The sequence below is a fragment of the Ictidomys tridecemlineatus genome, chromosome 4, assembly GCF_052094955.1.
Source record: "Ictidomys tridecemlineatus isolate mIctTri1 chromosome 4, mIctTri1.hap1, whole genome shotgun sequence".
In the NCBI taxonomy this organism is placed as follows: domain Eukaryota; kingdom Metazoa; phylum Chordata; class Mammalia; order Rodentia; family Sciuridae; genus Ictidomys; species Ictidomys tridecemlineatus.
The window spans coordinates 145,894-161,615 of record NC_135480.1 but is presented as its reverse complement, the minus strand read 5'-3'; the positions used below and the strand labels follow the sequence as shown (position 1 = coordinate 161,615).

At 47.6% G+C, this 15,722-nt stretch overlaps 1 protein-coding gene across 8 annotated transcripts; it reads left to right on the top strand.

Moving 5' to 3' along the window:
- Positions 1-30: 30 nt before the first annotated feature.
- Positions 31-15,425, top strand: Sirt3 (sirtuin 3). Of its 8 annotated transcripts, none has more exons than XM_078045203.1 (7): positions 31-54; positions 2,523-2,714; positions 2,791-3,023; positions 6,078-6,178; positions 10,344-10,505; positions 13,309-13,518; positions 14,901-15,425. In XM_078045203.1, the coding sequence occupies exons 2-7, from the start codon at positions 2,668-2,670 to the stop codon at positions 14,919-14,921; spliced, it is 774 nt and encodes a 257-aa protein (XP_077901329.1). In that variant the 5' UTR covers positions 31-54; positions 2,523-2,667; the 3' UTR covers positions 14,922-15,425. The 8 variants fall into 8 exon arrangements, with proteins under 8 accessions (XP_077901329.1, XP_040139781.1, XP_013221291.1 ...); XM_040283847.2 differs by lacking the exon at positions 31-54 and adding an exon at positions 61-198 and having other exon boundaries at positions 2,620-2,714; XM_013365837.4 differs by lacking the exon at positions 31-54 and adding an exon at positions 61-198.
- Positions 15,426-15,722: the final 297 nt, after the last annotated feature.

Genomic DNA, 15,722 nt, shown 5'->3' with positions numbered 1-15,722 from the left:
CGCGGGGCGTGCCGGGAGCGTCGCAGCTGGCTCCAGCGGCGCGCTGTCGCCAGGGTAACCACGCTCTGACGCGTTGGGGGCAAAATCTCTCGGGGGTCTGTACCAGCTTCCTGCACCAGGCCTGGCTCTGGAGACATTAAAGAGAAAGGGCGCCAGCGGCCAACCGGCCCCGGCTGGCCGTGCGGCCTCAGCCTGAAGGTCCGAGACCCTCTCCCATGGGGATGGTCCTGGCACCTTCCTGGGAGTGTCTTGCGGGGACAAGTGTTAGCTGTCATCTCCGTGGCGCCTAGGGCCAGAGGCCAGAGGCCAGCAGACCCGGGAAGCCACCCCAGCCTCCGTCCACCTCCACCCTAGCGCGCAGGGCAGGGCGGGCATGAGTCTTGGCGTGGAGCAGGAGCAGGAGCTCACAGGACGGTGCTCTCGCGGGGAACGAGCTCACGGGGCTCCGGCGGCGGACGAGCTCACTCGGGGCTGTCTCTTTGGGTGGGGCAGGAGCTCGCAGGGACAGGGAAGCGGGTCCCGGGGACGGGACTTGGGCCCTGACCAGAACTCGCGGGGGCCGTGTGCGCGGTGGGGCTCGAGCGCACAGCTAGGCGCTGGGCACGGGGCCGGAGCTCCCCGGGACGGCGCTCGGGGCGGGCGGGGCGGGGCACGTGACCTGCGGACGCCGGCGGAAGGAGCACCATGGCGCTGTGGGGCCGACGGTGGCTGGCCTCTCTCAGACGGTGGGGCCCGGGAGGTGGGCGGCCTGGCCCCGCGCCCGCCCCACAGTCCCGCGCCTGTGCTCGCGGCCGGCGGGAGCCAGGCAGGTGCGCCCTCGGAGGCCCGGGCCGCGCAGGGCCCCTTCGGCTCTGGACGCGGGTCTGGTGGTTGGGTCCGCGGCAGTCGGCCCTTCTGCTGGTCCGTGAAGGTCCATTTCGTGGATACTTCATGACCACTTTGATCGTTCACGGGTGGAAACAGTGTCTAATCTGTAGCTTTTACAAATGACGCTGTGCCGAATTACTTTGCTTGTACCTTGGGTTTTTGGATAAATTCCTAGTATTGATTGGGACTTTAGGTCTAAAAGTATTTAACGTTTTAATGGCCTTCTTCACGTAAGGTCGTGCAGTTAGAACTGCCGTGCAGGTGACTACACCCAGTAACTGCCCTTTCTGGAATGCCACTCAGTCCATCCCAGGGCCCTGCACATGCTAGGCAGGCACTCTGATCCTTACATGGGAATTGAGCTTACATATGGGAAAATCTTAAGGTCCGTAGTTGTTAGGATATGAACTTAGATGCTTTGTAATGGGGGGATATTCAAGTAAATAATGGTAAATTCATCTGATACATATTGAAAGGTTAATAAAGAGATTTTCGTCAAGGGTACCGTTACTGAGCTCTTCTTCTGTACAGGCCCTCTTCTGGTGCTGGGGATAGAGCAGGTACCAGGACAGACGCTTGCTTCTGTAGAGCCAGTTCTTATTACCTAGATTATCTGCAAGACTGGCTGCCATTAAACCAACCTTTGCCACCATTGGTTTTAACACAGAAGTTGTAGGGCTTCCTATGAGAAGCAGACTATTTGCCCAGACTTGCAGTTGGGAATTTCTTTTGCCATTAGATTTTAGATTCTTGGTGAGATGTCCAGAAGGCTCTAGAAGCCAAGACTGTTGTCTCAGGAGGCCTCCAGGGTTTCTGCAGCTGCAGTGCCTCTTGCCCTGACCTTCAGGTGCTGCTACAGGCTCTGTGTCATTTGTATTGCTTTGTTTTCTTGTCTGCTCAGATGTAGTGTCATTTACAAAGTCCTGTGGCCTCATTGAAGCCTGTGACTTGTTTTTCTATGTGTTTTGTGCCCTTTACTATAAAGACCATTCATACTCCCAATCTTGGCTCTTGGCTTCTGGAGGTGACTTAAGAACTTTCCAGAGCTTTGCAATGAGAACCCCGAGCTGCAGTATACCTTCTGCCTTGCCTGATTGTGTAATTTTAGCTGCTAATCTGAGCTGCCCCCATCTGCAGACATTAAAGATGAACTCTGTGCAGCACCCTGAACCCCTGTCAGGGCATAGATGTTTCTTTCTGGAATAGTCTTTAGAGAGACCAGCTTTTATCCCAATAATATTTTGATGCAAAACCTGAGAATTACTTTAAACTCACTGTATTTTCATCACTTCCCGTGTACCTTAAGGTGTGTAGCTCTGTGGAACATGTGCCCCAGAGCCTTCACAAAGAATACTTTTGGCCCTGGCTTGAGTTTCTATGAGGACTTCTTAGCACTGCTTTGATGGCCTCACTCACAGTGATGCTTTCCTGATTACACAGTGCCTATTAACTGGAAGTTTTTGCTACCAAATAGTCTTGATTTCTGATTTGTGACTGCTTTCTGTTTTAGCCAGTGGTCAGCCATGGTGAGAAAGTTGGTTGTTTTGGGGGGACTGAAGTGATGTGCATGACCTTTTTGACGATGGGAAGGGTAGAGTGTGCTCGTTCTTGCTAGCGTGAAGCTGGTTGTCTTTCTATTCTGCATTTGCTCTCAGTATTACAAGTGGACGAAGGGCCATCTCACTGTCTGTGGGTGCTTCAGGCATCTTTGGAAGTGGAGGCAACAGTGAGAAAGAGAAACTGTCCCTGCAGGACATCGCGGAGCTGATCCGGGTTCGAGCCTGTCAGAAGGTGGTGGTCATGGTGGGGGCTGGCATCAGCACACCCAGCGGCATTCCAGATTTCAGGTACCACGGTAACCCTTGCCGAGGCTTCCCCACTCTCTCCTGGTGGGCTCAGAACCTCTTCCTTCTCACTCTGCAGATCTCCAGGGAGCGGCCTCTATAGCAACCTCCAGCAGTACAACATCCCATACCCCGAAGCCATTTTTGAACTGGAATTTTTTTTCCACAACCCCAAGCCCTTTTTCACCTTAGCCAAGGAGCTGTACCCTGGAAACTATAGGCCCAATGCCACTCACTACTTTCTCCGATTGCTTCATGACAAGGGACTGCTTCTGCGTCTCTACACACAGAACATCGATGGACTTGAGAGAGGTGAGCCTCTGTTTCCTCTCCACATCACATCTGTGCCTGTTTCCAGGTGGGGCTCCGGCCATTGCTAATACCTCATTTTTGGTGCTGTTTTGAGCCAACTAGACCTCTGTTGGGACCTCCCTGTGGGCCTGTCTTCCTGCAGAGTTGTGAGTTTTGGACAGAACTTAAGTTGACATTGTTTTGCTGATCTGGTATGAATATTTCTTTCATTTTTTTCTGTTTTAAGAAATACATGGAGCTGGGCATGGTGGTTAGGTCTGTAATCCCAGCAGTTCAGGAAACTTGAGACAGTATTGCAAATTCAAAGTCAGCTTCAGCAACTTAGTGAGGCCTTAAGCAACTTAGTGAAACTCTGTCTCACTAAGAGTTTCTGTTCTCAGGACTAAAAGGCTCAAGGGTCACTCCAGTTGAACTGGGCTGACTGGACTGCGCAAAATAACTACACAAGAGACACAAATACCTTTTTCTTTGGGGTCGCTGTGACTGGGGGCGGGGAAAGAAGAAATGTATGGAACATACAGAAATAAAAAGTACAAGAAATCCTCTGTCCTCCCACTCAGTTTCCATATCTGACACATGGCCCAGTCCTTGTTTGTCTGTTTCCCCACCTTCTTTCTCACCTCCAGGATGTTTTCAAGCAAATTCATCACATTGTAAATTTAATCTAGAAACAATCTAGAAGTAAATCAGTGAGTATCTCTAGAAGATACAGACTGTAAAAAATAACTGGTACTCTCTCGAACCACTAATGGCCCCTCAGTGTTGTCTGGGTCAGAACAGCAGTGATTCACAAGAGGGGACAGGTCAGGCCATGCATCTCAGGGAAGCATCTGGGGGGACCTGGGTTAGGTGTAGTGGGGGCAGCTGCAGGGCAGTCAGTGAGCCAGCAGCAAGGTGCCTGATCCCAAGAGGTGTCTCTTTGCTCAGGACCTGTTTCATGTGAGATGAAGTCTCTGGCTTGGACTCACAGAGGCAGCAGCGGCTACACTGTGGAGGCTTTGCTACCGAGGGTCAGGAGAGCTGGCCTTGTGGGAAAGTGGGAGCCGCCTGGCCATGAGTTTCAGCACTGCAGTTAGGACAGTGATGGGGATGTAGGAAGCCACCTGCAGGTGGAAGATTGAACACCTGAGAAACACTGAGGCAAGAATAAAAAATTTTATTTAAAGGATAGAAGAGAGAGATGGGAGCTCCTCTGTAGAGAGGGTGTCCTGCCTCTTCTAAAGATTTTAGATTTCCTTTGTTTTCATGCCCCCTTCTCCCATCTTGCTTACCTGATCAAAAGGTGGAGTGATCCAGAGGCAGGTACCAAGCTGCCCAGGGGCACAGGCAGGAAGGGCAACATCCAGTGGGTATTTATTAACTGTGGGAGACCAACCTTACCTGTGACTGAGTCACACTCCCCAGTTGGGTGCTGAGGCGCTCAGTTGGCTGGGTGCTGAGGCGCTCAGTTGGCTGGGTGCTGAGGCGCTTAGTTGCAGAAATGTGGCAGAGCTTTCCCTACCGTTCTTGGGTGCGAGGGTCGGTGTCTTTTACATGGGTGTGTCTTGCCACAGCCCCATGGGTGAAGCTCCACTCCACTCACCTGTTCCTTGCCCTGTTTAGGATAGAATCTTCCATGGAAGTGCCTTGTGTGTGTTCCCTTCTCTTTCTGTGCCCTTGGGTGTGGCCTACCCAGGTGTCAGTCAACCTGCTGACAGTGGACATCATAAAGATAGACTCAGCCCCCTGAAACCTGACCCCTTGCCTCATTTGAATAGCTTCTCCTCAGTAAAAGGGGTCAGCATGTGCTCTTGTGCTCTCTCTTCCTGTGGACCCTTAAGGTCACAGCGACCCCAAAGAAAAAGGTGTTTGTGTCTCTTGTGGGGTTATTTTGCGCAGCCCAGTCAGCCCGGTTCAACTGGAGTGACCCTTGAGCCTTTTAGTCCTGAGAACAGAAACCCTGCAATTAACAGCTCCTTGCTGGGAGGAACAGTTCCCTGGAGACAGGTAACTTTGGCAACAGGTTGGAGGAGGGGAAGTACTCTGGAGGTATTAGCATTTTATTTCCTTTTGAATCAGCCACACCAAATCATTCATTGTCATGGTCTACACTGACTGGCCTTTTGCCTGGGCCTTGATAGCACGAACAGAGAAATTCCTAAGGCATTACTTTTTGTCTATTTTTTTCACCAAGCAAATTTCTGGAAATGTATCTATACCCTCATTTTTACTTGATGTCTATGGAATAGGGTGAGTATTGCTAGATATTAGAAACAAACACACATACACACATATATATTAGTTTGTTTGTTTTGTAGAATATCAGGGGTACTCTACCATTGGGATACATCCTCAGTCCCTTTTCTTTTTTATTTTGGGATAAGGTCCTGCTAAATTTTGAGGGTCTTTCAAAGTTCCGAGGCTGGTTTTGAACTTGTGAAACTCCCGCCTCAACATCCTAAGTCATTGGGATCATAGGAATGCACCACTGTGCCCAGCAATATCAGAATAATTTTATCTGAATTTATATCCGATAGATTTTGTTATGATTTTGTTTCGTTTTGGTACTGGGGATGGAACCCATGACCTTATGCATGCTAGCCCAGTGTTCTACCACTGAGCAATACCCCAGGCCTTTGTACTGAATTTTTTTTTTTTTTTTTTGGTACCAGGGATTGAACTCAGGGTCATTTAATCACTGAACCACGTCCCCAGCCCTTTTTATTGCATTTTATTTAGAGACTTGGTCTCACTGAGTACTTAGGGCCTTGCTAAATTGCTGAAGCTGGCTTTGAACTCATAATCCTCCTGACTCAGCCTCCCGAGCCGCTGGGATTACAGGCGTGTGCCACTGTGCCCAGTGAAGGCTTTGTTTAAATGTGGCTTGGCTCCAGCTGGGAGCCGCTGTGCCTTACTCTGTTGGTGGAGAATCGCTATTGGCAATATAGGCAGGGACACCAGGCTTTCCTGAGGGCTGAGATCCCTTCCAGGATGCTGCCACATCCAAAAGTCATGCTTCTGACTTGGTACTCATGCCAGCCCAAGGCTGCAATGCTTGCTTTGGTTGGATTTCAGTGTCTGGCATCCCCACTTCGAAGCTAGTTGAAGCTCATGGGACCTTTGCTTCGGCCACCTGCACAGTCTGCCGAAGACCCTGCCCTGGGGAGGACTTCTGGGTGAGTGGTTCCACTGATAGTCTCTCTCCTCCGCAGTTCGTGGGAGTGGAAGTGATCTGGAAAAGTGGTATAATAGCATGAAAATATTTTTTCTTTCTTTTTCTCTCTCTCTTTTTTTTTTTGGTACCAGGGATTTAGCCCAAGGGTGCTTAGTGAGAGGTCTCACTAAGATGCTTAGGGACTCGCTCATTTGCTGAGGCTGGCTTTGAATTTGTGATCTTTCTGCCTCAGCCTCCCAAGTCATTGGGATTATAGGTGTGCTCCACTTCACTTGCCCTTTTCTTTACTTTTAATTTAGAAAAATAATACATGCTTATAAACAACTAAGACAGCACAGAATGAATCTCCTTTCAACTAGTTCCTCCTGCCCACCTTTAACAATTTGGTGTATGTTTTAGTTAACTTTCTTGTTATTGTAACCAAAGGACTTGACAGCAACAACACAGAAGGAAAAGTTTATTTTGGCTTATGATTTTAAAGAGTGGGTCCATGGTTGGCTAACTCCATGGCTCTGGGACGAGGTGAGGCAGATCATCATGGTAGAAGAGCGTGGTGGAGGAAAACAGCTCAGGACTTGACAACCAGGAAGCAGAAAGGACAATATATAAACCCCCAAGGCATGACTGAAGTGATCTACCTCTTCCAGCCACACCCTACCTGCCTAGTTTACCACCCAGTTAATCCATATTAATGATTTAATCTGCAGATTAGCTCACACCTCTTATAGTAATCTAATCATTTACCCCTGAGCATTCTTGCATTGTCTCACACATGAGCTTTTGCGGGAAAATCATAACAATATATAATGTCCTAGGACTTCATTTTATTTTTAAATTTTGAGATAGGGTTTCACTAAGTTGCTTAGGACCTCACTAAATTGCTGGGGCTGGCTTTGAACTTGCCTTCCTCCTGCCTCAGCCTCCTGAATTGCTGGATTACAGGCGTGTACCACTGTACCTAACTGTTCTAGGGCTTTAGAGAGATGTGCATACATGAGCACACATGTTTTTTGTCAGTGTCTGCAGTTCTGCCTGCTCTTTTTGGTCTTCGTATTAACTGTAGAGTGTTAGGTTTAGCCACTCAACTATTACAGGATATCTTTTCATGTTCGTAATATTCACTATTGAGCCCGAAGCAACAGTGATACCTGTGTTAGACCTCTTAGGATTCCTTAGAGAATAGGGTAGAGTGGGGAATATGAGCACAGCAGCTCAGCGAAAGTACGAAATGCAGGTGATCCATGCACTTGAAGAGGCAGCTGTCTGTTACTGGATCTCACCTTGGCAACAGTAAATAAATAGAAGATAAATCCCATGCTGTGTGAACACTTTCACGTGCTGTCTCGCTCAGGTTCCTGATTTTCACCCAGGAGTGCAACTGCCGAGTGCCACGTGAACTCTGGGTAACTGTTGGAGGACCTGTCATACTCTTCTCCACAGCACCTGTGCTTCTGTGGAATTTGTTGTTTCATTTTGGGTTGTAAGAGTTCTTTTTATGTTCTAGAAACTAGATCCTTATCAGATACATGATTTGCAAGTATATGGGTTGGTTGTCTTTTTCCCTTTCTTGGTAATATTTACAATATACTAATGTTTTGGTTCTTTTTTTCTTGGCACCAGGGATTGAACCCAAGGGTGCTTAACCACTGAGCCACATCCTCAGCCTTTTTTATTTTTTATTTTGAGACAAGGTCTCACTGAGTTGCTTAGGGTCTCACTAAATTGCTGAGGCTAGTTTTGAACTTGCCATCCTCCTGCCTCAGCCTCCCAAGCTGCTGGGATTAGAGGCATGTGCCACCATGCACAGCTATTCAAATATTTTTAATTTTAGTGAATTCTAGTTTATCTATTTTTCTTTTTTGTGCATGCTTTTGATGTTGTATCTAAAACAAATATTGCTAGTTCCAAGTTCATGAAGTTTTGCCTGTTTTCTGGTTTTTAGCTCTTACATTTAGGTCTTTGATCCATTTTGAGTTAATTTTTATAGAGAGTGTGAGGTTGTTTAGCACCATTTGTTGAAGAGACTGTCTTTCCCCATTGAATGGTTTTCACTCTTGTTGAAAACTAGTTGCCCATAAATGTGTGGATTATTTTTGAATTCTCAATTCTATTCCATTGGTATATTTGTACATCCTTAGGCCAGTACCACACTGTATTGGTTAGTTTGTGGTAAGTTTTTTTTTATTTTTTATTTTTTTAGTGGTAGATGGACACAATATCTTAATTTTATTTATTTTTATGTGGTGCTGAGGATTGAACCCAGTGCCTCATGCTTATGAGACAAGCGCTCTACCGCTGAACCACAGCCCCAGCCCAGTGATAAGTTTTAAAATCAGGAAATGGGAGCCTAGCACATAGTGGAAACTGTAGGTGCATGTTTAATCTTTTCATCAACGCATCCATTGAATGACTGGTTTCTTCATCAGTTTAGTCTACTAAGTGCCAGACATTTGGGTGGGTGCTGTGGATGCAAAAACAAACGGAGTGCCAGGTGTAGGAAGAAGCTCTTGCACAGCTATGGGAAGAGAGTGACTGGGGCCCTTAGGGATGAGTCAGTCTGGATCCCAGAGCCCTTCCTGGCACAGGAGAACTGGAGTGTGGCAGGCCAGGGTGTTTTCTTTTTTTGTGTGTGGGGGGTTACCAGGGATTGAACCCAGAGGTGCTTGACCAGTGAGCCACACCCACCAGCCCTTTTTTATTTTTATTTTAAGATGGTCATGCTAAGTTGCTGAGGATGGCCTTGACCTTGCGATCCTCCTATCTCAGCCTCTTGAGTCGCTGGGATTAAAGCATGTACATTAGCACTGGATAGATACTGAAGAATTTTAAAGCAGGAAAGGGACGTGAAAGGTTCGCATCTTAGCTTATGTGGGCAGCAGGTTGAATTTCTTGGGTCAGGAGCCTACTATGGGGAGGTGGGTGATCTGGGTAGGAGATAGGGACGCCATGGGTCGAGCAGACACAGTGAACAGAATGAGATAGCTACAGGAGGCAGGGCTGTTTGGAGGTGGAGATGGAGGGGTCTGGGAAGATGTCCTGGGCCCGAGTCCAAGGAGGCGCAGGAAGGAGGTGTGGGTGGAAACCACAGACTGGAGAACCATCGTACTGCAGGTAACAGAGACCAGATGAAGCCTTTCTGTAAGAGGGAGGGAAGCTCTGGTAGGTTTTGTGAACTTCAGACTAGCCACAGTGCTGTCAGCATCCCAACCTCCCCAACCCCTGCATGTTTCTTTATGGAACCCCAGTGTATAGATATATGGTGAGAAAGGCATGGAAGGGGTCCCAGGTCCTCTGGGAGGTGTCCTGGGGGGCCAGTGCAGGAAGCCTGACACCTGCAGGGCTGAGGTGTGCCTTGGTCACTTCAGCTCTGACCAGGGTTAAGCAGATGTCCACAGAGCACTGTCCAAGGCCTGGGGTACACCAGGTGTGATCTTGGCACCAGCTCAGGTGCAGAGCAGGAGTAGACATTCAGCCTGTGAGGAGATTTGTGGATGAAACCAGGTGAGGTCCAGGATTTGTATTTATTTATTTATTTATGTACTTATTTATTTATTATTTATATGTGACAGCGGAATGCATTACAATTCTTATTACACATATAGAGCACAATTTTTCACAATTTTTGTATACAAAGTATATTCACACCAATTCTTGTCTTCATACATGTACTTTGGGTAATAATGTCCATAACATTCCACCATCATTTTTAACCCTATGCCTCCTGCCTTCCCCTCCCACCCCTCTGCCCTATCTAGAGTTCGTCTATTCCTCCCATGCTCCCTCTTCCTACCCCACTATGAATCAGCCTTCTTATATCAAAAGAAAGCATTTGGCATTTTTGGGGGGGATTGGCTAACTTCGCTTAGCATTATCTTTTCTAACTCCATCCATTTACCTGCAAGTGCCATGATTTTATTTTCTTTTATCGCTGAGTAATATTCCATTGTGTATATATATGCCACATTTTTTTTTTCAGGATTTGTTTTTAAGTACTCTGACCACTCCAACATTTTGGAGGATTACATAAAAACTGTTGGTAATTGCTAAAACCGGGCACTTGGGGTCTGTTGCACTATTCTCAATTTCTGTGCTTGTTTGAAATTTCTTGAGTTTATTCCCTCCTAAAAGGCATCTTCCTTGGTCCTGCCTTCTTTCTGTGTCCCCAGGCCGACGTGATGGCCGACAGGGTGCCCTGCTGCCCAGTCTGCACTGGCATTGTGAAGCCTGATATTGTGTTCTTTGGGGAGCCACTACCCCAGAGGTTCTTGCTACATGTGGTTGATTTCCCCATGGCAGATCTGCTGCTCATCCTAGGCACCTCCCTGGAGGTTTGTGAAGGGGCTTTGGGGGCATGGGCTGGGGATAGGGAGGGGGTCGGTGCAGAGGGGTCAACCCAGGGTGCTAAAGGCGATGGGATCCAGCTGATGTTACAGGCCTGGGGAGAAGCTGTGTGAGAGGATGGGGAGAATGGGAGGGCATGTGGTGTGGGGTTTCCAAGGGATGGAAGGGGCAGGTGGGGTGTGGCTGTCAGGGTACAGTGAGGGATGATGCCAGTCCTGAAGACGGCAGAGTGGTGGGCACCTGCAGGGTGGGAGGACTGTGGCCTGAGGTGGAGAGGCTCCTGGCTCAGCCTGCATCAGGGTTTTGTTGGTTGGGGCAGTTGGGAGTGAGGATGCTGCATTGGGTTCTGAATACCTGTGGTGAGGTGCCTGGGAGATGCCTGCTAGACACAGCCAAGAAACTGTCCTCCATCTCAGTTTGAATGATAAGGAATTTCTAAAGGATGTGGAGCAAGAATGAGACTGCGAACTAAGCTAGTGCCCGACTGGGTACACCACCAGGGGCTCCCCAGTGGCCAGAGGCCCAGTGTATGCTGTGGGCATCACTGTTGCTGCCTGCTCAACCAGGCCCTGTCCCAGCCCTGTGGACAGTCACAGCATAAATTGAGGAAATTCTGTAGCTTGTTATGTGCAATGGGAAAAATACCAGGTGAGGCAGGAAGGTGGGAGGAGTGGCCTGGTTGCTTGTGAAGGTGTCAACTGAGGGATCTGGCAGGGTTGTGGCACAGGATGATTCCTGTGGCTGCTTTGCTGTGAATTGGCACAGGGGACAGACCCAGCAGAGGCTCTTGGGTAAAGCCATCAGGAGCCCTTGGAGTCTGGATGTGAAGGCAGAAGGCAGGCCAGAATGGGAGTTGTGGGAGAGCCTGGACTCCCACAGGGCTTCGGGGTTATGGCTTGTATTTTTTGGTGGGCAGGCTTGAGGATCCTCAGGAGATGTATGCATGGGGGTGGAGTCTAGTAGAGACTGAGGTAGGAGCTGGGGTTTGCAGTGAATGGACAGGAGAGCCTGAGGTGCAAACAGAATTGAGCTGGGATGGAGGATGGACATAGGAAAGCCACTCGGAGGTGCCAAAGACGGGGCGGTGGGAGCCATGGTAGTTGGCATATGGGCTGAGCCAGCTGTCAGGTGTGGACACTGGGGCCACTAGCCATCTTTCTATTTGAAGCAAAATGAAAATAGTTGTGTTTTCTTTTTTTTCCCCCTGGTTATAAAAGCACTATCCATACATTATATAAAGGTATAAAAAGCCAAGTGTCATCTTTAATCCCATCAACAACTGTTAGTGTGTGTTTGTTTGTTTTGTGGTGCCGGGGATTGAACCCAGGGCCTTGTGCTTGCAAGGCAAGCACTCTACCAACTGAGCTATATTTCCATCCCAACTGTGTGTGTTTTGGCCTGTCCTCGTGTGCTGCTCTTCTGTACAGTGCTGTACATCCTGCTCTTTGACTGGCTATGTCCATGTTGGTGTGAGCACGGGGAGCTGTGTGGTAGGTGCTGCAGCTGCCCTGGGAGGGCAAGGTTCCAGCTGAAGCCAGCCTGCCAGTGCGTGCCAGTGTGACCTGGAACCTCCGGCAGAAGGCACAGGCTTTTCCTTGTCTGCTTTGTGAAGAAATATTGATGTGTTGGCTTATGGAGCACTGCTTTGGATCTTCTTGAGCTATGACACAGTATATGGTACATAAACCATATAATCTTTTTTCAGAATCTTAAATATTCTGAATTCTGAAACATATCCATATATAATTTTATAGTGAAAGTGCCTATAGTGAATATCCAAGTGTATACATTTTTACACTCATAGAAATACTTCTGAAGGGTAAATGTTGATGCATATTCAAGACTCAGTTTCCAGGAAGTACCAATACAGTGCCTTAACAGGGTGCAAGGGGCCATATGCACATATCCTCACCAATACTAAAATTTCCTATCTTTAATTTTTTTCCAGTCTGATCAGTTAAAAGAGGTCTTGCACTTCTGTAATAGTGCAGTTCCTCTATCTCTTGCCCATCTTTCACTGGGTTATATGTTTTTAAATTAGCAAGTAGAAGTATAAATTATCATGTTGTATATATTGCAGTTTGTTTACGATGATGAGTTTAATATTTTTCTACATAGTGGCTTTATGGAGATACCAGTGTGATAGCATTTATACAGTCTGTCATTTTCATTTGTCTTATCTTACTTCAGTTACCATTCCTAAGAAGTCCTTTCCCATCCTTACCTATAGACCCTCAATTTTCTTCATGAACTGCTTTTTGTTTACATTTAAATCTTTAATTCATTTGAAACCTTCCCAATGAAAGGCAGGAATTAAGCATTTCCCTCCTAGATACTAAACCACCCTTGTTAGCATTTATTTATTTATCTATTTTTTATATTGTTACTCTTGAGATTGAATTCCATTTGAGAACCAGATGCAGAAGCTGGATGGCATGGTTTACGTCTCTCTAGAGTCAGATGGTGAAGACTGAGGAGGGATCGTAACTCAGCTCCAGGCCTCTCCTGCCAGATGAGATTTGCAGGACAGTGTTGCAGCAGGGCGAGTAGAGTGGTGGACAGGTGGAAGGAAGATGCCCACCGCACAGTTGGCAGGAAGGAAGAAGGTGGGGATAGCAAGAGGTGAGGGAGGCCTGGGAGGACAGGATCATCCAGATCAAGCATAGGAGGCTGCTTGAGCTTGATGCATGGTGATCTCTCCTGTCCCTCTAGGTCTCATGGCCATGGTGTGGTGACTTGATGGGCTTGTGGGATGGATATTGTGCTCCTCATGTTTGGGTTATTTTTCAGGTGGAGCCTTTTGCCAGCTTGTCTGAGGCTGTGGGGAGCTCAGTGCCCCGGCTGCTCATCAACCGGGACTTGGTGGGACCCTTTACTTGGCGACCTCGCAGAAGGGATGTGGCTCAGCTGGGGGATGTGATTCACAGTGTAGAAAGGCTGGTGGAACTTCTGGGCTGGACAGAAGAAATGCAGGACCTTGTCCAGCGGGAGACTGGGAAGGTACAGACCACAATGCTACTGTTGGTCTTATACTGGGCACTAACCTGGGTCCACCACCTCCATTGACAGGAACAAATGATGCCAAGTACATGCTCCTGAGGCCTCAGAGCTAATGGTGGCTAAGGGGGGATGGTAGTTCTGGTCATTCTAGTCTGTTGCTTTTCCTTCCTAAAACAAAGCAGCCATATTCCCCTCTGAGGCTTGGGATGACTAAGAAGACCCATGTATAAGGACTTTGAGAAGCTGAAGTTCTCTGCCCTTTCTGTGGGATGGTGCTCAAACTGGGATTTTTAAAATACTTTTTTTAGTTGTCAGTGAACCTTTATTTTATTATTATTTTTATTTTTTTATATACAGTGATGAGAATTGAACCCAGTGCCTCACACATGCTAGGCAGGTGCTCTACCTCTGAGCTACAACCTCAGCCCCACCTGGGATGCTTTTAAGAAGTGGTCCATGTGAGTTGTTATCCGTATAGCCTACCAAGGATAGACAGCCAGAGTGTTGATGCTTTCTAGATGGTTCCTAGGAAAACCATGTAACTTCTAGAGGAGTCAGTAGCATTTAAAGCCCAGGTTTGAGGTTACAGACAGGTCTGACACTGCCCAAGGGCAAGCACCCTCTTCTTGCCTCCATTGGCAAAAGCCCCAGCCTCTGGTTGCAGTCTGAGACTTGTTAAGGATGAGACTTAGAACTTGCTGTTTCCACACACATTAGACATCATTACCACTACTATTTATGGCCTTTCATTCCAGTTTGGCTCTGAGGGCTGATGTAGGCTGGTGCCATTTCTCACCTCACTATAGATAGGAGTAAAGACCACCAATGTTATAATCACGTTGGCCACTCCATTCAAGAAGCAGAGAACTCAGCAAAAAATGTCATTGAGGCAGGTGCTCCCCTGGCCATCTTGCAGGGCAGTGGAGAGCTGGTCATGTCAGCCTGACAGGCTTGTCCTGAAGCCTCTTCCTGGTTTGAGTCCCGTTCCCATATAAAAGGAGACTAATAGCCCTTACTGATTTTTGGAAATGGCCCTACAAGACTTAATCTGTGTGATTTCTTGGTTTCATGGAAAGTTATGAAAAATAGGTTATGATTTCTGGGATTTATTTTTTAATTGCTACCCAAGGAATCAGATAGTAATGTTTTTGAGCATGTAAGCATCAGTACACCTCAACTGGGAACTTTAAAATCCTCAGAACAGGTCTCCTTTTATCTGCCTTGTTCTGCCAAGCCTGCTGGGACCTTGTTTTTTTTTTGCAGAGAAAAGCGCATTTCATGAAATATTTTGCTTGCTTTCAGCAAAGTGTTCAACCCAGGCTTGAGATGTGCTGGCCTGCCAGGGTATACACACTTAATTGATCTCCTCTCTTCTCTTCTAGCTGGATGGACGGGACAGATAGGAGGGTGATGGTTGCCGCATGCATGAGCAATGGCAACAGGAGAGACTCACACCTCATTTCTAGTGAGACCATATGCTTGCAGACAGCTTGGTAGGTTTACAAAATTTGGCCAAACCAGGATACGTGACCTGCAGACACAGTGGACATCTGAGGCTGCCCTCAGACTGTACTGCAGGTAGGGTGGTGTTTATACTCAGTAACACCCAGTCACAGATGGAAAGGAACTGCATGGCCTGTTTGCTGTGTCCAGTTCTTCACCGGTAGAACTGTTTGCTGTGTCCAGTTCTTCACTTAATACAAAAAGCTTTCTTCTGATGGTGACCTTCTTGAACTGACAGACAACTGGAATCTCAGACCTGATTTGCTTTTACAGTGCCTAGAGCTTAGCAGCCCTCCCGGGGCCCTGGTGATGTACCGGGTCTTCTAGCATGTTGGTATTTGCAGTAGGGTTATTTTTAATTAGAGAAAGTCTGGAGCATGAAATAAATTTTAGTATTTAAACAATGGCATCTTCCTTTTTTGTTTCCCTCAAAGGAACAGCAAGTGTTGACATAACCATGGAAAATAAACCTTGGGGTATGGGCATCTCCCTCTTGGCAGGGGACAGAACTGTTCTCACCTATTCCTGGATTCATCCTGAGGGGATCTCAGCCCCCTCTTCCACCCAGCACCTGTCTCCCTTCTGGAGGCTCTGTGTTTCCAGGGCAGGACTTCCTGTCCCTGAGCTGTACCTGCTCTGGGCTGGAGCTGACAGGGTCAGACTTAACTAAACATGTAAGGGGGGGTCCCATGACCTTATTC

What these genes read in the sequence shown, in the direction of transcription:
- Sirt3 (XM_005341607.5), top strand. Translation starts at nt 685, where the DNA reads ATGGCGCTGTGGGGCCGACGGTGGCTGGCCTCTCTCAGACGGTGGGGC. An exon ending in CATCGATGGACTTGAGAGAG is followed by an intron (nt 3,024 to 6,077) that starts GTGAGCCTCTGT and finishes GTTGGATTTCAG; the next exon opens with TGTCTGGCATCCCCACTTCG. An exon ending in GCCCTGGGGAGGACTTCTGG is followed by an intron (nt 6,179 to 10,343) that starts GTGAGTGGTTCC and finishes CTGTGTCCCCAG; the next exon opens with GCCGACGTGATGGCCGACAG.